Raw genomic sequence first — 24,246 nt, forward strand, 5'->3', positions numbered from 1 at the left:
TCTGTTTGATACCTGCAGCTGCAACACATTGATGATTGTACTACAGTAACATGAGAAAATGTTTCTAAATAATGGAATTATCGTACAGCTTTTGGCAATCACATATTTTAATCCACTCAAAAAGGTTTGCATACCAAACTAGATCTGAAAATCAATTATGTTGCTGGTTGGCAGAAATACAAGCCTAATGTGGCAAGTTTGTGATTATTTATATAGATAAAATTGCATCAATTAATTTGCAATTGATAATTAGTTTAACAATAACTTTATTCCTAGAGCAAGAGATGAGAAATTATCAAGCTAATTTTCTCAGAAATAATTCAAGGCACTAAGAAGTGTCTTCCCAACAAAAAATAAATGTGCCTCCTACAGGGCCGTGGTGAATAGACAGAACTACATAATAGTGTATAATATATATCAAGTGTCATTTGGTTGCACAAAAGACAAGAAAAGAGTGTTGGTGTTAGTAATCAAACTATTTTTTGGTCTTTTGTAATTCTTAAAAGTATTGGTACAGAAAATATATATTTTAAGATTATAGACGTCGAAACAATGTTGGCCCAAATATCAGCTTGCCAACTGCGACATGCCAACATAAACCAACATTGGCCCAATATCATCACCCTTCTGCAACATGCCAACTTCTGCGCCATACTTTACAACACTGGCCCAATATCATCACCCTTCTGCAACATGCCAACTTCTGCGCAATACATTCCACCAACATTGGCCCAATATCATCACCCTTCTGCAACATGCCAGCTTCTGCGACATACATTCCACCAACATTGGCCCAATATCATCACCCTTCTGCAACATGCTAACTTCTGCGACATACATTCCACCAACATTGGCCCAATATCATCACCCTTCTGCAACATGCCAGCTTCTGCGCCATACATTCCACCAACATTGTCCCAACATCGGTGTGTTTGCTAGGATCTGAAGAGATAGGTTTCCAGGACTGATATGATTTGATTGTTTGTTGTTTATCGCAGCACTCAGCAATATTCCAGCTATGTATATGATGGTGGTCTGTAAATAATCAAGTCTGGACCAGACAATCCAGTCATTGACATCATGAGCATCTATCCATGCAATTGGGATACGATGACATGCATCAACCAAGTTAGCGAGCCTGACCACGCGATCCCGTTAGTCACCTCTTACAACAAGCACCCTTCACGGCCAGCATGGGTTGCTGAAGACCTATTCTACCCAGGTCTTCACAGGTAGGACTGATATGAAAGACAAGCCAGTGATTGATATCATGATCATCATCGATCATTGCATTAGGATATGATGACATACATCAACTGTCAGAGGGCCTGACCACCTGATCCTGTTATATGCCTCCTACTCCAATTCTTGTAAAGATCAAGTTGAGCAAGTTGAACTTCTGTAAAACAACACAGAAACTTTCATATGAACAAATTTTACTTTGTACAAAAATTACACACACATGAAGTCTGAAAGGAAAATAATGAGTTCTGTGAAGAACATCCTCAAATCATTACAATGATGCTGTTGAAAATTTCAAATATTTGGCTCTGAAATTCTGTACAAGAAATGAAATATTGAAATTAAATTAGCTTGAAGTGAACAAAAGATACATAGTTGATGCAGTTATCAAATTTAGTTGTGTAGGAGGGACAGCAAATGACACGAGTCTGTGCAGGCAGTAATGGAGGAGCTGATACAAAGGGAGGTAAGCATGATGTTATGTATAGGGGAAGTAACTCTGTTATGCTCTTGCTGCAGCCTTGACTTGTGCTTGTTGGAACTGGTGCTGGAGTTTCGATAGTGTCTCTCTTTGAGAATCTTGTTTCTTTTCTAAATCCTTGATTGTTACATCATGACGTTTTCTACAAAATGAAATAATAGAAATATGCTTGTTACCATTGTACCATGAGCATGTGATCTGGGACTCCACAGAATATATATCACCAGGACAATATTACAGTGCTTTCCTCATACATACTTGATGTTGACGAGAAAATTTGGGAGTGTTTGTTTGTTGTTTAATGCCTCACTCAGCAATATTCCAGCTACAAGACAGCAGACAGTAAACAAGCATGAAATACTCATATCCCCGCCAATATGGCGTGTCTGGTTGCATGCAAGGCAAGAAATATTGAAAGGGTTTTCTAGATCTGCAGAGGAGCACTACCACCATTTTCAGTCTAAGTCATCATCGTTGCCATGGAAACTCAAAAAACAATTTTTTCAAAACTCCCAAACTATCACCAATTCACCACTTGACCTATTTAAATGATCTATGTGCCAAGTTTAATTATGATAGCTCTCATAGTTTTGAGTTCTGCTGCGAAAAACAAACGTGACGGACAACACCCATTCCTGTATCACCCTTCCACTTAGTGGCAGGGAATAATAATAGTTCGTGTCTAGACCAGACTAATTGATACTGTGAACAACGATCCACGCTGTCTGGGTACAAAGAGTGCTATCAACCAAGTCAAAGTAATTGCCTCTGGACCAGGCAAACCAGTGACTGAAAGCACGAGCAGTGACGAATGTCGCTGGAGTACAAAAGACACTCAGACAAGTCACACCGAATATCCGCGGGGTTGAAATGTATCCAGAATGGTGGGATACTGGCAACTAAGTCTGCCTTGGGTTCCCGACTGGGGTTTGATATTGGAAAGCCTGGAGATATGACTGTAACACGTGTGGGAGAGTTACAGTGTTCCTACAGTCAGCTGATACGTACATTATACCATAGACACACAGTCAGCTGATATGTACATATTACCATAGATATACAGTCAGCTGACACGTACATTATACCATAGACACACAGTCAGCTGATATGTACATATTACCATAGATACACAGTCAGCTGATATGTACATTATACCATAGATACACGGTCAGCTGATATGTACATTATACCATAGATACACGGTCAGCTGATATGTACATTATACCATAGATACACGGTCAGCTGATACGTACATTATACCATAGACACACAGTCAGCTGATATGTACATATTACCATAGATACACGGTCAGCTGATACGTACATTATACCATAGACACACAGTCAGCTGATATGTACATATTACCATAGATACACGGTCAGCTGATACGTACATTATACCATAGATACACAGTCAGAATTTCACCAGAGATGTTATCAGCTGATATGTACATTTACCCGTAGGCATTTTCAGCTGATACGGACATTTCCCCAGATACATACAGTCAGTCTATATGTACATTTATTTCACTGTAGATATAGTCAGCTGATACTTACATTTCACAATAGATATACAGTCAGTTGATATGTACATATCACTATAGATATAGTTAGCAGATATGTACATATCACTATATATATAGTTAGCTGATACATACATTTCACCAGAGATATAGTCGATTCTTTTCTGCACGTTCTGCTTGGATTCCTCCAGATCTTGCTTGACCAGCACTGGACCAATCATCTTGTACACCTTGGACTCCGTTTCCAGACGGTCCAATTCCTGGGAACAAGGAAATCAGGTTGATTGATTGATTAGTTTGGGTTTAACACTGCTTTCAGCATTGCAGAAGGATCAATATGTGTCAGCTTGAAGTAAGAGGAAAGCCCAAAGTGATGTATGTTTAAGATATTTATCACTTTAACAGGAAAGTGAGTGAGTGAGTCAGTGAGTGGCTGAGTGAGTTAGGTTTAACGCCGCTTTTAACATTATTCCAGTTGTATCACGGCGTGTCAGCTTAATGTGGGAGGAAAGCCCAAAGTGATGCAGGTCTCAGATGTTTACCACTTCGGTGAAACCCACAAGCACGGGTATGGTGCTGACAAACCTAGAAACATAATCGGGGTGAACTTGGATTCGAACCCACAACCATAGGTTTCTGGGACGCAACTCTGCACAGCGAATCGCGGCGCCTTAGACGACTGGTTAACAGGAAAGCCAGGAGCATGAGTAGTACAGACAAACCAAGAAACATAACCAGGGTGAACCATGATCAGAGGTTTCTGTCACACCTCAGGGATACAACACTTTGTGAATTGCAATGCTTCGTCCCATGAGCCACCAAGCCTCCAAGGTTGATACAGAAACTACATCTACATGAGCAGAACGTGTGAAGCAGCATCAGGAGAGTATGTGTATCATAGCTACCATTTAACAGTGAGGTGAAATAGGGTTTAACATCGCATCCAAGATTATTGCACTTATATAGCGATGTGCATGTGCATGTGTGTGTGGTGTGTGTGTGTGTCTGCTTATACCAGTTAGGACTAATGCTGATTTATAGTGCTAGCACACTAGAGATACCATGCGGCAGTTTAACATGAATACCCACTCAGACACAGTATACTGACTCCGAGCCGACCAGTCCTTGTTTAAGCCCCCTAATGTCGAGCGCCAGACAGGGTAACAATAAGTACCATCGTTGAATGTCTTTTGGTAGGACGCGGCCAGGGATCAAACCCCCGGCCTTCTGCTCTCTGGGCGGATGCTCTACCACAAGACTGCGGAGTCATCAGTCATCAGTCAAGTTGATGAACCTGACCACCTGATTCATTTACATGATTTAGTTGCAGATTAATACAAGCTCCTATTTTCTCACCTGGAATCCCGACAGGTTCTCTTGAGGCGAGGTGAAAAGGTATTTAACGTTGCATCCACGCTTATTACACTTACATAGCGATGTGCATGCATGAGTGTGTGTGTGTGTGTGTGTGTGTGTGTGTGTGTGTGTGTGTGTGTGTGAAATGGGTTTAACACCGTTTTAACAGTATTCCAGTAAAATCAAGGTGTGCCAGCTTAATGTGGAAGGAAAGCCTGAAGTGATGCAGGTCTCAGACGTTTACCATTTTGGTGAAATCCACGAGCACGGATATGGTGCTGACAAACCTAGAAACATAATCAGGGTAAACTGGGATTCGAACCCACAATCATAGGTTTCTGGCATACCCAAAGGACGCAACTCTGCACAGCCAATTGCAGCGCCTTAGACCACTGGGCTACCCGTGCCCCCGTGTGTATGTGCGCAAGTGTGTGTGCTTGTACTAGTTAGGACTAATGCTGATTTATGCCCTTTTGCCAAGCGCCAGACAGGGTAACAACAAGTGCCATCTTTTAACATCTTTTGGTATGATGCGGATGTCTACCATGGAGAGGGTGTCTGTTGGGGCAACTACTGGGGACCTATTGCTGTTCTATACTCACCTCCTTCACCAAGGTGTTTTCATTCAGCTGGGCATCAAGCTGTTGCCTCACGGACATGTACTTCTGAAGGTCTGAAAGCAGGAGATTATATCAGTTACGCTCATTAATCTCTTCAAACCACTGAAACTCCATGTCATCATGGTCATATATATCAGTCAGAGGATGCAATCTTGGATTGAAAGGGATTAACTTTTGTGACTCCAAATCTTCCATACACACGACAAACATGTATACCCATTTAAACTCTTGCTTCTAGAGTATTCTCATCAATGGTTATACTACTATGCGACAGCGATACTTGCTGTGTCATCAGGGTGTTGATACGAGTGACTGACCATTGTAATCACAAAGGTGAGGTGAGGTGAAATTGGGTTTAACGTCGCGTCCAAGATTATTGCACTTATATAGCGACGTGCATGCACGTGTATGTGTGGCTGCTTGTACTAGTCCGGACTGATGCCGATTTATAGTGCTAGCTCACTGAGATACCATGCCTCAGTTTAACATGAATACCCCACTCAGACACAGTATACTGACTCCGAGCCGACCAGTCCTTGTTTTAGCCCCTTATTGCCGAGCGCCAGACAGGGTAACAACAAGTACAATCTTTTAACGTCTTTTTGTATGACGCGGCCCGGGATCGAACCCCGGACCTTCCGCTCTCCGGGCGGACGCTCTACCACAAGACCACGGAGGCGGTCTTGTAAACACAAAGAGTGGCTAATGGGTATGTGCACAACTGTAAATAATCAAGTGCGGATCACTGTGTAAACAAGCATTAATTCTTTGTGACAGTGGTCCTGTGGAAAATTATTTGTAATCCTGTGGCTAATTAACTCATTAGTTGGAGCCAATTGTCCCCAGTTGATGTAAGATGCTTCACCTGGTAAACTGCAGTCTTGCCCACAGCCCCTGATGCAAAATAGTGATATTTTTGAAACACCAGAACCATATACATAAAGCCCCCCCCCTGCTCTCTCTCTCTCTCTCCATAGTGGTAGAAACTAACAGTTTTAGTCCACTAGTCCATATAATGATAACTTAATACAAAACAGATAAAACTGGCAAATTTCTACTGGTCCTCATGATAGCTTACAATTGGGAAATTTGGCATGAACTACAGGACAAGTGCCACTTTCCAATGCTGATATATAAAATGGGTCTCAATCATGTGTTTCAATAATATAATTATCCTACTTGAATTTTAGTCATTATAACTATATAGATCCAATAATTGCATGCTGAACTGAAGTTTCGGCTGCAAACATTTGCATACGATTCGTTCGGGCAAGAATGAAGGCTACAGTCGACAGTCGACAGCAAATACATTCGACCGAAACCCCATTGTGTTGCATGTTTACATCTGATGAGCACAGTGAAATCAAATATTTGTTTCGTCCGGACTTGTTTACCAAAATGGTCAACGAAAAATCTAGACCGATATCGAAACATGAATCTTGTCTCACATAAATTGCCTGTTTTCTTAGAATTGAGTTCTAAAATGTTTAAAACAAGAATATGGTGTGTACAAAAACGAATAGACTAATAAAAAATAGTGAAAATCCAATAAAATGACCACCTTTCTGAACACTTTGGTATTTTTCAACCTCACTTTGCAGTCTTTTCTGCACGCCGTCGGCCATCTTGAAGCTTATGAGAGCTCTATGGTGATTGGTACACACAATGAACCAACATCAAATCAACGCAATTTTTACAACGAAGAGCGAATGGGCAGATAACTCTAACAGGTGCTCGGAAGGGTGCTCCAACATGCGTACGATTTGTGGCATGTAATGATCTTGAGATAATTATTTCAAGTTTCAATTATGACATTATTTTCGCGATCCTCTAATTTACTATGCAGTTTGGTAAGTTTATATGCAATCAACGCATGAAAACTTATTTAATACTGAGGAATTGCTAGGCCAACTACTCTTATGTCAAGTTCTGTAATCATCCCTTCCTGACATTGCCATATTATTTTTGTGCATTACACCTTATAACGACCCCAACGGTTAGGCAACGCTTTATTATCATTAGGTTAGGTACCCAACTTTACGATCCCAAAGCAATATGTAATAATATAACAGTGACCAATGTTATATTTCAATAATGTTTTCAGTGCAAAGATTAGTATTAATATGTGTTTTCATATAATTACCCATTTAATGGCATATTTATTAATTGACTACCGAAACTGTGTGTTTCCAAGATAAAAGTTCCACGTTCTACTAATCAGGGTCTACATGTATAATATGCACCCTCTGCAAATTTGAACTCGAAAACATTGGGGCTTATTATTGGGTATATATAAAGAATACTTGCACATTGCTCTAGGTGTGGGTGCTTAAGATGGGGAATATAGTAATTAAAAAAGTGGTTCTGTATGAACTAAGCCAATAATAACAGGAATGTTATGTTTTTGTAACACATATATAATTAACAGGAAAGAAGTAAACCTGTTTCTTAAAATACATCTTAAAGACTTGCCTAAAAGACATTTACCCATTTATGATATAGTGAACAGTTGTCAAACCTGACTGGCTTTTACTGCACTATGACAGTCAATAAGTAAAGAACATTTTCATTGTGTTCATGTTTGTTTGGCAATATCTGTGACTGGAAACTGCCTCCATTGGCCAGTGGATACAGTGACAGGAGATTGGAAGGTCAATGGCTCCATCCCCAACCCCTTAATACCAAAAGATGGGGCTAAATTTTAACAAGGACTGGTTGGCTCGGAGTTAGTATATTATGTCTGAGTTTAGTACCCATGTTAAACTGTGGCACTATAACACTGGCAGTAGTCAGGGCTAGTACAAACACCCCTACACTCAATGTGGCTATATAAGTGTAATAATCTTGGAAGCGTTGTTAATTTCAAGTCAACTCAACTCTTCTGAGATCTTTTCCCAGTCATAATTTCTCACACTTCCCATCCGACATTCGATTCTAATTAAGTCTGAAGACAACATACATGCAGTATGTTTTTCTCATTTCTCTTTGTGCGTTAAGGAAAAATACAAGAAAACTCATTTTTCCTAACACACTCCAAGTGATTGACTGTTGTTGTTGATGGTGTTGAAGAGATCTCTTTTGTTGCTTCACAACTAAAATATATCTATGAAGCTTTTTATGTGTTTTTAGTTGCTAAATAGGGGCGGTTGGGTAGCCTAGTGGTTAAAGCGTTCGCTCGTTACGCCGAAGACCCGCGTTCGATTCCCGACATGGGTACTATGTGTGAAGCCCATTTCTGGAGCCCCCCGCCGTGATATTACTGGAGTACTGCTAAAAGCAGCGTAAAACTACTCACTCACTCATTTTGTTGCTAAATTCTTTTTTCAGAGACGAGGCCAAGTTTTTATCCTCCGGTCTCAGTCCACTCAACAGGCTCCCAGACAAACCAGGGCATACAAGAAGAAAAAGACATTCGGTGAAGGAGGCTACGCTCTGCTGGTAGTTACCATGGTTACTGTACATCTCAGACACGCCTAGCATCCTCAATTATCAGGGTTATTATCTTTTGTTCTGATTGGCCACTTAGCTTTGTTTTGAGTCCTGTTTGAATAACACAGCTCTAACATTAGCTGTCCAAACCATTATAACACTGTCCTTGTGTAACTGAAACCATCTTCCTGAGGCAAGGGAATTAACTGATCATTAAAGTCCAGTTTCTGCTCTTGCCGAACTAGACAGGAGTTATCACATTATGGAGTTATATGTGCCTGGACTTATGAGTCCACTATGCATAGTCCAATCAAAATGACGTAACGAAATCGCCACCTGGTTCGTAAACTGTCATGTAGATTTTGGTCGATTGCAGGATTTTCAAAGCATGTGTACCGACCGCCACTTGGCCTCAGCAGATATTTTCCAAATCTCTTCAGGTTTTTAATCAGGTGCTTAAGTGATTTGATGCAAATTGAGGTCCGTTTTATTACAATATAGATCGTGATTGGCTATCATATCATCTTGACAGGGCACTACCATTTTGTTTGAAGCAAATGCAAGTGATTTGAGAGGTGGAATATGACTGGTCAATAGCAGGGACATAGAAGGGACATTTAATGGTAATATGCACTGGTGGTGCCACGATCAAGCCCAGAAATTCCAGCCTGGTTTGGCAAGGGTGAAAATTGGACTTTTACACTCAGTTAACTCCCTTGCCTTGGGAAGATGGACTGAAACAAGCAGTGATATCATCCGTTCATAACTTACATCGTTTTGGGCCATGAAATACAACTGGGGAATGTTTTTATTCATTCCTCCCCTTGTCTTAATACTCGGGAAACATCTTTTTGAATGTCCATCTGAGGTAGCAAGTGGGTTGAGGGTATATATGTTAGACAAGAATGGAAATATGATGCACAGCATAATCGAGGATGATGGTCAAATGGACCAAAATTCTTTCAGAACCTGCTGTTTGTGGCGTCAAGACTAATCTGCTGTGACAGTCTTCAACTTTCATTAGATTGTATCTCACACAAAGGAACTAACTGCATCATACATGATCACCTGCTTCCAGTAAACATGATCACCTGCTTCTAGTAACATGATCACTTTCTAGTAACAAGATCACCTGCTTCTAGCAACATGATAAACCTGCTTCTTGTAACAAGATCACCTGCTTCTAGTAACATTATCACCTGCTTCTTGTAACAAGATCACCTGCTTCTAGTAACATGATCACCTGCTTCTAGTAAACATGATCACCTGCTTCCAGTAACATGATCACCTGCTTCTAGTAAAATGATCACCTGCTTCCAGTAACATGATCACCTGCTTCTAGTAACATGATCACCTGCTTCTAGTAAACATGATCACCTGCTTCTAGTAACATGATCACCTGCTTCCAGTAACATGATCACCTGCTTCCAGTTACATTATCACCTGCTTCTTGTAACAAGATCACCTGCTTCTAGTAACATTATCACCTGCTTCTTGTAACAAGATCACCTGCTTCTAGTAAACATGATCACCTGCTTCCAGTAACATGATCACCTGCTTCTTGTAACAAGATCACCTGCTTCTAGTAACATTATCACCTGCTTCTTGTAACAAGATCACCTGCTTCTAGTAACATTATCACCTGCTTCTTGTAACAAGATCACCTGCTTCTAGTAAACATGATCACCTGCTTCCAGTAACATGATCACCTGCTTCTTGTAACAAGATCACCTGCTTCTAGTAACACGATCACCTGCTTCTAGTAACATGATCACCTGCTTCCAGTAACATGATCACCTGCTTCTAGTAACATTATCACCTGCTTCTTGTAACAAGATCACCTGCTTCCAGTAACATGATCACCTGCTTCTAGTAAACATGATCACCTGCTTCCAGTAACATGATCACCTGCTTCTTGTAACAAGATCACCTGCTTCTAGTAAACATGATCACCTGCTTCCAGTAACATGATCACCTGCTTCTAGTAACATTATCACCTGCTTCTTGTAACAAGATCACCTGCTTCTAGTAACAAGGTCACCTGCTTCTAGTAACAAGATCACCTGCTTCTAGTAAACATGATCACCTGCTTCCAGTAACATGATCACCTGCTTCTAGTAACATTATCACCTGCTTCTTGTAACAAGATCACCTGCTTCTAGTAACAAGGTCACCTGCTTCTAGTAACATGATCACCTGCTTCAAGTAACATGATCACCTGCTTCTTGTAACATGATCACCTGCTTCTTGTAACAAGATCACCTGCTTCTAGTAACATGATCACCTGCTTCCAGTAACATTATCACCTGCTTCCAGTAACAAGATCACCTGCTTCTAGTAACATGATCACCTGCTTCCAGTAACAAGATCACCTGCTTCTAGTAACATGATCACCTGCTTCTAGTAACACAATCACCTGCTTCTAGTAACATGATCACCTGCTTCTAGTAACATGATCACCTGCTTCTAGTAACACGATCTCCTGCTTCTAGTAACATGATCACCTGCTTCTAGTAACAAGGTCACCTGTTTCTAGTAACAAGATCACCTGCTTCTAGTAACATGATCACCTGCTTCTAGTAACATGATCACCTGCTTCAAGTAACAAGGTCACCTGTTTCTAGTAACAAGATCACCTGCTTCTAGTAACATATTCACCTGCTTCTAGTAACATGATCACCTGCTTCAAGTAACATGATCACCTGCTTCTAGTAACAAGATCACCTGCTTCCAGTAACATGATCACCTGCTTCTTGTAACAAGATCACCTGCTTCTTGTAACATGATCACCTGCTTCTAGTAACACGATCACCTGCTTCTAGTAACATGATCACCTGCTTCTAGTAACATTATCACCTGCTTCTTGTAACAAGATCACCTGCTTCCAGTAACATGATCACCTGCTTCTAGTAAACATGATCACCTGCTTCCAGTAACATGATCACCTGCTTCTTGTAACAAGATCACCTGCTTCTAGTAAACATGATCACCTGCTTCCAGTAACATGATCACCTGCTTCTAGTAACATTATCACCTGCTTCTTGTAACAAGATCACCTGCTTCTAGTAACAAGGTCACCTGCTTCTAGTAACAAGATCACCTGCTTCTAGTAAACATGATCACCTGCTTCCAGTAACATGATCACCTGCTTCTAGTAACATTATCACCTGCTTCTTGTAACAAGATCACCTGCTTCTAGTAACAAGGTCACCTGCTTCTAGTAACATGATCACCTGCTTCAAGTAACATGATCACCTGCTTCTTGTAACATGATCACCTGCTTCTTGTAACAAGATCACCTGCTTCTAGTAACATGATCACCTGCTTCCAGTAACATGATCACCTGCTTCCAGTAACAAGATCACCTGCTTCTAGTAACATGATCACCTGCTTCTTGTAACAAGATCACCTGCTTCTAGTAACATGATCACCTGCTTCTAGTAACACAATCACCTGCTTCTAGTAACATGATCACCTGCTTCTAGTAACATGATCACCTGCTTCTAGTAACACGATCTCCTGCTTCTAGTAACATGATCACCTGCTTCTAGTTACAAGGTCACCTGTTTCTAGTAACAAGATCACCTGCTTCTAGTAACATGATCACCTGCTTCTAGTAACATGATCACCTGCTTCTAGTAACATGATCACCTGTTTCTAGTAACAAGATCACCTGCTTCTAGTAACATGATCACCTGCTTCTAGTAACATATTCACCTGCTTCTAGTAACATGATCACCTGCTTCAAGTAACATGATCACCTGCTTCTTGTAACAAGATCACCTGCTTCCAGTAACATGATCACCTGCTTCTTGTAACAAGATCACCTGCTTCTTGTAACATGATCACCTGCTTCTAGTAACACGATCACCTGCTTCTAGTAACACTATCACCTGCTTCTTGTAACATGATCACCTGCTTCTAGTAACAAGATCACCTGCTTCTTGTAACATGATCACCTGCTTCTAGTAACACGATCACCTGCTTCTAGTAACACAATCACCTGCTTCTAGTAACATAATCACCTTCTAGTAACATGATCACCTTCTAGTAACATGATCATCTGCTTCTAGTAACAAGATCACCTGCTTCTAGTACAGTAAACTACGGTTATAACGAACACGCTTATAACGAACTAACGGATATAACGAACTAAATTTTTAGTCCCGACTATTATCTGTAAGTATACTGTATATATGCTTATAACGAATTACGGTTATAGCGAACTAAAATTAGTTGTCCCTTTGAGTTCGTTATAACCGTAGTTTACTGTAACATGATCACCTGCTTCTTGTAACAAGATCATCTGCTTCTAGTAACATGATCACCTGCTTCTAGTAACATGATCACCTGCTTCTAGTAACAAGATCACCTACTTCTAGTAACATGATCACCTGCTTCTTGTAACAAGATCACCTGCTTCTAGTAAACATGATCACCTGCTTCTAGTAACAAGATCACCTGCTTCTAGTAACATGATCACCTGCTTCTAGTAACACACTCACCTGCCTCTAGTAACATGATCACTTTCTAGTAATATGATCACCTGCTTCTAGTAACATGATCCCCTTCTAGTAATATGATCCCCTTCTAGTAATATGATCACCTGCTTCTAGTAACACAATCACCTGCTTCTAGTGAAAGATCACCTGCTTCTAGTATGTCTGTGTGTGTGTGTCTCTGTGTGTGAGTGTGTGTGTGTGTGTGTGTCTGTCTGTGTGTGTGTGTGTGTGTGTCTGTCTGTCTGTGTGTGTGTGTCTCTGTGTGTGTGTGTGTGAGTGTGTGTGTGTGTGTGTGTGTGTGTGTGTGTGTGTGTGTGTGTGTGTGTGTCTGTGTGTGTGTGTGTGTGTGTGTGTGTGTGTGTGTGTGTGTGTATGTGTGTGTGTGTGTGTGTGTGTGTGTGTCTGTGTTTTCACAATTCAGGTTATTTTCAGCATAAGTTCTACAGCTGAGTTTAATGCATTTCCCTGTTGTCCATGGTAGGTTTACAACTCACAGCTCTGCTCCATGGTTCCAGGTGATTCCAGCCGCAGCGTTTTGTCTGGGCACATGGCAGATTCGACGACGCGAATGGAAGCTGGGTCTGATTGCTGACCTTGAGAAGAAGACGACGCAGCCACCCATTCCTCTTCCACTAGAGTCAGTATCATCCGTAGTTTGTTGGTCTGATCACTTGATATATGATGGTCGGTGTAGTTTATTGTTCTGATCACTTCATACGTGATATACAGTGTATTTTATTGGTTTGATCACTTGATATGTGATGTACAGTGTAGTTTATTGGTCTGATGACTTCATACGTGATGTACAGTGTAGTTTATTGGTCTGATGACTTCATTTGTGATGTACAGTGTAGTTTATTTGTCTGATCACTTCCTACTTGATGTACAGTGTAGTTTTTTGGTCTGATGAGTTCATACGTGATGTACAGTGTAGTTTATTGGTCTGATGAGTTCATACGTGATGTACAGTGTAGTTTATTGGTCTGATGAGTTCATACGTGATGTACAGTGTAGTTTTTTGGTCTGATGAGTTCATACGTGATGTACAGTGTAGTTTATTGGTCTGATGAGTTCATACGTGATGTACAGTGTAGTTTTTTGGTCTGATGAGTTCATACGTGATGTACAGTGTAGTTTATTGTTCTGATCACTTCCTACTTGATATACAGTGTATTTTATTGGTTTGATCACTTGATATGTGATGTACAGTGTAGTTTATTGGTCTGATGACTTCATACGTGATGTACAGTGTAGTTTATTGGTCTGATGACTTCATTTGTGATGTACAGTGTAGTTTATTTGTCTGATCACTTCCGACTTGATGTACAGTGTAGTTTATTGGTCTGATGAGTTCATACGTGATGTACAGTGTAGTTTATTGGTCTGATGAGTTCATACGTGATGTACAGTGTAGTTTATTGGTCTGATGACTTCATACGTGATGTTCAGTGTAGTTTATTGGTCTGATGACTTGATACGTGATGTACAGTGTAGTTTATTGGTCTGATGACTTGATACTTGATGTACAGTGTAGTTAATTGGTCTGATGACTTGATACGTGATGTACAGTGTAGTTTATTGGTCTGATGACTTGATACGTGATGTACAGTGTAGTTTATTGGTCTGATGACTTGATACGTGATGTACAGTGTAGTTTATTGGTCTGATGACTTGATACGTGATGTACAGTGTAGTTTATTGGTCTCATCACTTGATATGTGATGTACAGTGTAGTTTATTGGTCTGATGACTTGATACGTGATGTACGGTGTAGTTTATTGGTCTGATGACTTCATACGTGATGTTCAGTGTAGTTTATTGGTCTGATGACTTGATATGTGATGTACAGTGTAGTTTATTGGTCTGATGACTTGATACGTGATGTACAGTGTAGTTTATTGGTCTGATCAATTCATACGTGATGTATAGTGTAGTTTATTGGTCTGATGACTTGATACGTGATGTACAGTGTAGTTTATTGGTCTGATGACTTGATACGTGATGTACAGTGTAGTTTATTGGTCTGATGAGTTCATACGTGATGTACAGTGTAGTTTATTTGTCCCATCACTTGATATGTGATGTACAGTGTAGTTTATTGGTCTGATGACTTGATACGTGATGTACAGTGTAGTTTATTGGTCTGATGACTTGATACGTGATGTACAGTGTAGTTTATTGGTCTGATGACTTCATACGTGATGTTCAGTGTAGTTTATTGGTTTGATGACTTGATATGTGATGTACAGTGTAGTTTATTGGTCTGATGACTTGATACGTGATGTACAGTGTAGTTTATTGGTCTGATCCATTCATACGTGATGTATAGTGTAGTTTATTTGTCCCATCACTTCATATGTGATGTACAGTGTAGTTTATTGGTCTGATGACTTGATACGTGATGTACAGTGTAGTTTATTGGTCTGATGAGTTCATACGTGATGTACAGTGTAGTTTATTTGTCCCATCACTTGATATGTGATGTACAGTGTAGTTTATTGGTCTGATGACTTGATTCGTGATGTACAGTGTAGTTTATTGGTCTGATCACTTCCTACTTGATGTACAGTGTAGTTTATTGGTCTGATGAGTTCATACGTGATGTACAGTGTAGTTTATTGGTCTGATGGCTTCATACGTGATGTACAGTGTAGTTTTTTGGTCTGATGAGTTCATACATGATATACAGTGTAGTTTATTGGTCTGATGACTTGATACGTGATGTACAGTGTAGTTTATTGGTCTGATGACTTATACGTGATGTACAGTGTAGTTTATTGGTCTGATGACTTCATACGTGATGTACAGTGTAGTTTATTGGTCTGATGACTTCATACGACATTGTGATGTTCATTGTAGATTTTGAGTTGATCATGACCTCCTTGTTTTCAGCTTGGAGGAGTTGAAAGACCTGGAATACCGCAGCGTGACAGTCCGCGGCCGGTTTGATCACAGTCGGGAGATGTACATCGCTCCACGAAGTAACGTGATGACGGAGAGTCAGGGTGGACTCATCAATGTCAACACACCGAGCCCTGGATCCAACGTTGTCACACCGTTTATACTCTCGGATAGGGAGTATGTCACCTGTATTATTTGTTTGTGAAATGAATGGGTGTGTGTTGCAATCTGAGTCATGGTAAAATGTTGTTAAATGAATTCGGATACCAAAAATCTTTCGATCTTCATACTGTGTATGAATACTAGACAATTTGAAAAAAAGTTTATCGATTGGTTTGGAAAAATGGATATGACACCAATACAATTTGAGTGAGTGATTGAGTTGCGTTTAACACCGCTTTTAACGGTATTCCTGTTATATCAAGGCGCGTCTGCTTAATGTGGGAGGAAAGCCCGAAGTGATGCAGGTCTCAGACGTTTACCACTTCAGTGAAACCCATGAGCACAGGTATGGTGCTGACAAACCTAGAAGAATAATTGGGGCAAACCGGGCTTTGAACCCACAATCATAGGTTTCTGGTGAGCTAAAGGGACACAACTCTGCACAGCGAATCGTGGCTCCTCAGTCAACTTGGCCACAGTGCCCCCCAACACAATTTGAAGTTTGATCAATATTTATGTCAGAACAACTTTGATTTAGTTGCCTTTGTCTTAGACAAATAGATCCATTCCTGGGAATGCTTTTTGTTTGATTTGTCAAACTTGAGTTGAAACAATGTCGCCTGAATCACCTCATCCATCATTCCTGCTGGACTTACTCGTCTCAGCATGATAAGCATCTCATCTCTATTTTTTATCTGTGTAGAAACACATGTAGCGTAAAGCAAAAATTCCTTTTAGAAGTTGTTCTCTCACAATGTTCCATTTGTGTTGCACAAGTTAATAATGACCAGTATTGATAAATTGCATGATTCATCTGTCTGTGTTTGCAGCTTGACCATCCTGGTGAATCGAGGGTGGGTTCCGGCCAAGAACCAAAATTCTGCGACACGTCCGAAAGGTCAGGTGAGGACAACAGCGCCAACTGGCGAGAGACTGGGGTGAAAAGATACTGATGTGTATTCATAATGTGCTAGAATCCGTGTGCGGTTCACATCAAATTGTTACACCAATATTAATGAAGTCCACGGATGACTTTACATTCATATATCATTCTCAGCTCCCTGGGGAGTATACAACCAAACTTTGCATGAAAGAGTCACTAGGTGGGAGTTGGGGAAAATGTGATGCAGTCATTCATAATTGCCAAAATCAAAGATGGCCCTGAGAGATGATTATCATAACATTGATGTGCAGATGCAGGAGAAAAAGCTCAAAGTGTTTTTGTGTACCCTCTTATTGATACCATAACAGCACTAATTCATTGATAATTGTTCACTGGCACAGACACTGACAATGATACTCACTGATGGCATCATTCATTCTCGGGGGGCACGGGTGGCCCAGTCGTCTAAGGCGCCGCGATTCGCTATGCAGAGTTGCGTCCCTTGGGCACGCCAGAAACCTATGATTGTGGGTTCAAATCCCGGTTCGCCCCGATTATGTTTCTAGGTTTGTCAGCACCGTACCCGTGCTCAAGGGTTTCACCGATGTGGTAAACGTCTGAGACCTGCATCACTTCGGGCTTTCCTCCCACATTAAGCTGACATGCCGTGATATAACTGGAATACTGTTAAAAGCAGCGTAAAACCCAACTCACCCACTTTATATAGTCCAATCACTCACTCACTGATTCATTCTCAGGACACAAGTTTTTGTTCAAGGGAGATAATTCCTTGAATGTCCATACACTTGCATTCAATTATCTCCCCTTTCCTATGTACACATTCATGTCATCTGATTTGTGCCTTGTGGACATTATGGTGGTTTTCCACAGATCTGTTTTTGACATCAGCTCCAAATTATATTTTTATTGTTACATGACCTAGCGAAAATAATCTAAAAGCACGAGTAAGTCCAAAAGTTATTGAATGGGTTGTATGACTGCAAGACATTTATGAGCTCCGATGTTCATAGAATTTTGCCATCACTCTGTTAAGGTTCATACTCCTATGAACACAAGTTAAACGAAAAGGCAATCTTTCTTTATATGATCATGAAAAATTAAGAAAATATATGCAATGATCTAGCTAATATCATAAGTTGGGTTAAATGTTTTCTTAAATGTCTGTATCTTGCTGCAGTGTTTGTAGTGATGAGGGCTAGCCATATTATCCCTGAATGTTGTTGTATGTTATATTTGTGTTTCCATGGCAACATACAGTGATTTACAGAGGTTTATGATTTTGGAGTCAAGAGTTGGTCAAGAATTTAGATTTTGCAACCCATACTTATAATAAGAGGTGACTAACGGAACTCGCTGAGTTTGTTGATGCATGATTTATGCTCATGATGTCAATCACTGGATTGTCTGGTCCAGACTCGATTATTTCCAAACCGCCATCATATAACCGGAATATTGTCGAGTGCGCAGTAAATAACAAACAAATAAAACAGATGGGGATGTCCAAGTTAGACTGAAGGAAATCAGCCATAGTCACTCTCAACATTGACTGTATTTCTTCACATGATAGAAATTTTGATAAAAAATAGATTTAATTTTATTCATCCTGTAGGACTCGCAGTATAAATGATTTGCATCCATTCTCAAATTGTATGTGTATAGGACGACTTATTCTGTATCCAGTAGAGACCTTGGTATTTTGCAGATAGCGGATGAGGTGGAGATAGTGGGAGTGGTGCGTCACGATGACCAGGTAAGACGGGTACATCCTATTTATAGTCTTGTCCCTCCGTGGTCTAATGGTAGAGCGTCCGCCCGGAGAGCGGAAGGTCCGGGTTTCGATCCACAGCTGCGTCATACCAAAAGACGTTAAAAGATGGTACTTGTTGTTACCCTGTCTGGCGCTCGGCATTAAGAGGCTAAAACAAGGACTGGTCGGCTCGGAGTCAGTATACTGTCTCTGAGTGGGGTATTCATGTTAAACTGCGGTATGGTATCTCTGTGTGCTAGCACAATAAATCGGCATCAGTCCGGACTAGTACAAGCAGCCACACACACACACACATACACGTGCATGCACGTCGCTATATAAGTGCTATAATCTTGGATGCGACGTTAAACCCCATACGATTGCGTATAATACGCGGATATAAAAGTCTTGTGTACATTGATCAATCAGAAGGAGTGCTAATTGGGATTGTTCACTAGCTAATTTGTTAGCAATTATCGCCATGGAAGCTTTTAAGAGCGGGGCGCTTATTACGTCGAAGATGGTATGTGCCCACAGGATCTAATGCAAGAAATCAGCAAAACGTTTCGGTATTTTAATCAAAAAACCTATCAGACACGTTCATATAAATATGAACAAGTTTATGTTATTTATTATGTTGATGTTGTCGATGTCTACCCTGTTGATGTTATTGAGTGAGTGAGTGAGTTTGGTTTTACGCTGCTTTTAGCAATATTCCAGCGATATCACAGCGGGGGACACCAGAAATGGGCTTCACACATTGTACCCATGTCGGGATTCGAACCCAGGTCTTCAGTGTGACGAGCGGATGCTTTAACCTCTTGGCTACCCGACCGCCCTTTATGTTATTGTTGATGTTGTCGATGTCTACCATGTTGATGTTATTTTTGATGTTGTAGCGCAACCCATTCATGCCAAAGGGGAACCACAACACGTCGGGGTACTGGTTGTACCGGAGTGTCACCGAGATGTCCGAGGCAGCTGGTACTGCATCAGTCTTCATTGATGCAGACAGATGTGAGTAGTTACCATAGCTTTTGTCATCTTCCACGACCGCTGTGGTCTAGTGGTAGAGCGTCCGCCCGGAGAGCGGAAGGTCCGGGGTTCCACCCCCGGCCACGTCATACCAAAAGATGTTAAAAGATGGTACTTGTTGTTTCCCTGTCTGGTGCTCGGCATTAAGGGGCTAAAACAAGGACTGGTTGGCTTGGGAGTCAATATACTGCGCCTGAGTGGGGTATTCATGTTAAACTGCGGCATGGTATCTCAGTGAGCTAGTCTGGACAAGTACAAGCAGCCACACAAACACACACGTACATGCACGCCGCTATATAAGTGCAATAATCTTGGACGTGACGTTAAACCCAATTTCACCTCACACATCATATTCCCGAGGCAAGGGAGTTAACTGACCATAAAAGTCCAGTTTCCACCCTGGCCAAACTAGGCTGGAATTATAGAGTTACATTTTGGCTGGACTAACGAGTCTATGCATAGTCCAATCAAAATCCCATTGCTAAATCAACAACTGGTTCGTTAACTGCTGTGCAAATTTCGGTCGAATGCAGGATCTGCAAAGCATGTGTACCTTCAACTCGGCGTCAACAGATACTTTCCAAATCTTTTCATGTTTTAATCAAGGTGCTCACATGATTTGATGCACAAAGTAAGACCCGTTTTATCACAAAATAGATTTTGATTATTGATCAGATCGTCTTGCCTCAAGAAGTTAGAATATTGTCGGGTGTGGCAATAAACAGCTAACAAATAAAACATTTCAACCATGTCACTGGTTATTGAAGCCTTTTAAGCAGAACCTCAAAGTATTTGTTTGAGCGGCCTGCCACTCACTCACTCACTCTGTCTCCTTGTATTGGCAGACAGCACAGTGAATGGAGGACCGGTTGGAGGTCAGACGAGGGTCACCCTCAGGAACGAACACATGTCATACATCATCACATGGTAAGTAAAAAATCTCATTGCCTTACTTGTTGACAGAGTGGTGGTGGGGTACAAGTAACTAGCAGGTTCCAGTGCTGACTGGTCAAACTGAAGACAGTATATCAATTATGCAAATGGATAGAATTCACGATGGCGCTTCTTTGTGTTCCTGCTAGAATGCAAGATGGCACTTCTTGGTGTTCTTGGTAGAATGCATGATGGCACTCCTTGGTGTTCTTGGTAGAATGCACGATGGCACTCCTTGGTGGTCTTGGTAGAATGCATGATGGCACTCCTTGGTGTTCTTGGTAGAATGCATGATGGCACTCCTTGGTGTTCTTGGTAGAATGCACAATGGCACTCCTTGGTGTTCTTGGTAGAATGCATGATGGCACTCCTCGGTGTTCTTGGTAGAATGCATGATGGCACTCCTTGGTGTTCTTGGTAGAATGCACAATGGCACTCCTTGGTGTTCTTGGTAGAATGCATGATGGCACTCCATGGTGTTCTTGGTAGAATGCACGATGGCACTCCTTGGTGTTCTTGGTAGAATGCACGATGGCACTCCTTGGCGTTCTTGGTAGAATGCACAATGGCACTCCTTGGTGTTCTTGGTAGAATGCATGATGGCACTCCTCGGTGTTCTTGGTAGAATGCATGATGGCACTCCTTGGTGTTCTTGGTAGAATGCACAATGGCACTCCTTGGTGTTCTTGGTAGAATGCATGATGGCACTCCATGGTGTTCTTGGTAGAATGCACGATGGCACTCCTTGGTGTTCTTGGTAGAATGCACGATGGCACTCCTTGGTGTTCTTGGTAGAATGCATGATGGCACTCCTCGGTGTTCTTGGTAGAATGCATGATGGCACTCCTTGGTGTTCTTGGTAGAATGCACAATGGCACTCCTTGGTGTTCTTGGTAGAATGCATGATGGCACTCCATGGTGTTCTTGGTAGAATGCACGATGGCACTCCTTGGTGTTCTTGGTAGAATGCACGATGGCACTCCTTGGCGTTCTTGGTAGAATGCACAATGGCGCTCCTTGGTGTTCTTGGTAGAATGCACAATGGCACTCCTTGGTGTTCTTGGTAGAATGCATGATGGCACTCCATGGTGTTCTTGGTAGAATGCACGATGACACTCCTTGGTGTTCTTGGTAGAATGCACGATGGCACTCCTTGGCGTTCTTGGTAGAATGCACAATGGCACTCCTTGGTGTTCTTGGTAGAATGCAAGATGGCACTCCTTGGCGTTCTTGGTAGAATGCACGATGGCACTCCTTGGTGTACTCCATATTCTTTGGCCCAATCTATGTGTGTACTCTTGCAAATTCTTGGGCCCAATCTATGTGTGTGATATTGCAAATTCTTGGGCCTAATCTATGTTTGTACTCTTGCATATCTCTGGCCCAATCCATGTGTGTACTCTTGCATATCTGTGGCCCAATCCATGTGTGTACTCTTGCAAATTCTTGGACCCTACTTACATGTGAATCCTCCTGCAGGTTCTCCTTGGGCCTCATCACCCTGGGCATGTGGTACCGCCGCTACTACCGACCTCCCCCTCCAGAGAGTGCCTTCACCTACATCAAGAAGCAACGGTAAACCAACACGATGTCGCCTAGCATACGTTTGTATATACAACCCAGTAAACCAACACGATGTCCCTATCATGCCTGTGGATGTACAAGTCAGGGTTAACAGAAGAGGATCCAGGATTTTGAAAAAGGGGTGTGTGTGCACATAATACCCAAGTCACAAAGTTGTGCTGAGGGGGCAGTTAATGTTTAAGGTGTCTGGAAGATATGTTCACCTCCTGTCCTCGCTCTGTATCTGCCAGTTGTGAGGCCTGTTTCTACTGTTTGGTTTTAAGATCCGCCGGATCAAACTTTAACAAATGTGGGATGACAAAATTTTTTGAAATCAGTCTTTTCTTTCTGCTGCAACCAACACAATGTCCCTCAGAATACATGTATATATTTTTATGCAAGCCAGAGCCAGGCCAAATGGCTGCTTTTTGATCCTCTGCCCTACAACTGTATGATGAACCAAGCCTATTGTCTTAATTAATGTCAACTAAGTAATTTTTTTCTGTCACGAAACAAATGTCAAAGAGGTTATTATAGAAGGGACATAAACACTTTCTTCATTTTTATTTTTCTAATTTTCACCTCAGTGACAACTCTGAGATGAATCAAAACGATTTGAAATTGTAGTTTTGAATTGACAATGGTCTTGAGCATATGATCTGAAAACTGGGACAGGAAAAAGGTGTTATGAACGCATTTGTGTGACAATACATGGACTGACTCTCAAAGGCCTAGGTAGATACAAATGTGTGATGTGTGCAAATCTCTGAGAAGAGTCTGTAACCATGACTCTGGGGTCATCAGATAGTGCCATGGCCATTACCACTGGCTATGGCTGGCAGCTTTGTGAAAACATTCTAATTGATAAACCGGTTCTAGCAGTTGGTATGTACATAAAATACATTTAATGAATGTGGAATAAAGTATGTAAATCAAGTTATTGTACATTGTTCTTTTTTCTTGTGCTGACTCTGGAGCAAAAACAGTCCCTGGTATCCCATGCTTGTCTCCCTGTGGGTGTTCCAGGGCAGTACAGGTCCTCAGAGCCCAATGCTTGTCTCCCTGTGGGTGTTCCAGGGCAGAATAGGTCCTCAGAGCCCAATGCTTGTCTCCCTGTGGGTATTCCAGGGCAGAATAGGTCCTCAGCACCTAATGCTTGTCTCCCTGTGGGTGTTCCAGGGCAGACTAGGTCCTCAGAGCCCAATGCTTGTCTCCCGGTGGGTGTTCCAGGGCAGAATAGGTTCTCAGAGCCCAATGTTTGTCTCCCTGTGGGTGTTCCAGGGCAGAATAGGTCCTCAGAGCCCAATGCTTGTCTCCCTGTGGGTGTTCCAGGTCAGAATAGGTCCTCAGCACCCAATGCTTGTCTCCCTGTGGGTGTTCCAGGGCAGACTAGGTCCTCAGAGCCCAATGCTTGTCTCCCTGTGGGTGTTCCAGGGCAGAATAGGTTCTCAGAGCCCAATGCTTGTCTCCCTGTGGGTGTTCCAGGTCGGAATAGGTCCTCAGTACTGCTTGCTTGTCTCCCTGTGGGTGTTCCAGGGCAGACTAGGTCTTCAGTACCGCTTGCTTGTCTCCCTGTTGGAATTCCGGGGCAGAATAGGTCCTCAGAGGCCAATGCTTGCCTCCCTGTGGGTGTTTCAGGGCAGAATAGGTTCTCAGAGCCCAATGCTTGTCTCCCTGTTGGAATTCTTGGGAAGAATAGGGCTTCAGTACCGCTTGCTTGTCACAAGAGGTGACTAGTGAGGATTTGATTGTTACAAGGTGGGACTGTGGCTTAAAACAGCAGTTACTCGTTAAATATAACACTATTCAAAGCCCTGTTTAACCCAAATCACACATAAAATACAGAAGT

The 24,246-nt window shown here is 41.6% G+C and overlaps 2 protein-coding genes across 2 annotated transcripts; one reads left to right on the forward strand and one right to left on the reverse strand.

Annotated features, from left to right (window-relative positions):
- Positions 1–1,434: 1,434 nt before the first annotated feature.
- On the reverse strand, positions 1,435–6,853 carry LOC139459187 (prefoldin subunit 6-like). Its single transcript, XM_071240639.1, has 4 exons — positions 6,783–6,853; positions 5,204–5,274; positions 3,381–3,505; positions 1,435–1,865 (listed from the first exon to the last, which is right to left on the reverse strand). The coding sequence occupies exons 1-4, from the start codon at positions 6,844–6,846 to the stop codon at positions 1,745–1,747; spliced, it is 381 nt and encodes a 126-aa protein (XP_071096740.1). The 5' UTR covers positions 6,847–6,853; the 3' UTR covers positions 1,435–1,744.
- A 90-nt stretch (positions 6,854–6,943) lies between these two features.
- Positions 6,944–22,745, forward strand: LOC139459188 (surfeit locus protein 1-like). The gene is made up of 9 exons (XM_071240640.1): positions 6,944–7,071; positions 8,549–8,659; positions 13,668–13,789; positions 16,045–16,230; positions 17,046–17,118; positions 18,822–18,869; positions 19,766–19,883; positions 20,747–20,828; positions 22,314–22,745. Exons 1-9 carry the CDS (start codon positions 7,030–7,032, stop codon positions 22,411–22,413), a joined length of 882 nt encoding a protein of 293 aa, XP_071096741.1. The 5' UTR covers positions 6,944–7,029; the 3' UTR covers positions 22,414–22,745.
- Positions 22,746–24,246: the final 1,501 nt, after the last annotated feature.

The sequence above is a fragment of the Haliotis cracherodii genome, unplaced genomic scaffold, assembly GCF_022045235.1.
Source record: "Haliotis cracherodii isolate W230 unplaced genomic scaffold, xgHalCrac1.p SCAF_13, whole genome shotgun sequence".
NCBI lineage: Eukaryota > Metazoa > Mollusca > Gastropoda > Lepetellida > Haliotidae > Haliotis > Haliotis cracherodii.

Bases quoted from the DNA above. Each gene is read 5' to 3' on its own strand.
- LOC139459187 (XM_071240639.1), bottom strand. From the start codon at position 6,846: ATGGCCGACGGCGTGCAGAAAAGACTGCAAAGTGAGGTTGAAAAATAC. The intron at 3,506-5,203 runs GTGAGTATAGAA...CCTTGTTCCCAG, and splicing joins AAAACACCTTGGTGAAGGAG to GAATTGGACCGTCTGGAAAC. The intron at 1,866-3,380 runs GTATGTATCAGC...TTCATTTTGTAG, and splicing joins GACTATATCTCTGGTGAAAT to AAAACGTCATGATGTAACAA.
- LOC139459188 (XM_071240640.1), top strand. From the start codon at position 7,030: ATGACATTATTTTCGCGATCCTCTAATTTACTATGCAGTTTG. The intron at 7,072-8,548 runs GTAAGTTTATAT...TTCTTTTTTCAG, and splicing joins CTAATTTACTATGCAGTTTG to AGACGAGGCCAAGTTTTTAT. The intron at 13,790-16,044 runs GTCAGTATCATC...CCTTGTTTTCAG, and splicing joins CCCATTCCTCTTCCACTAGA to CTTGGAGGAGTTGAAAGACC.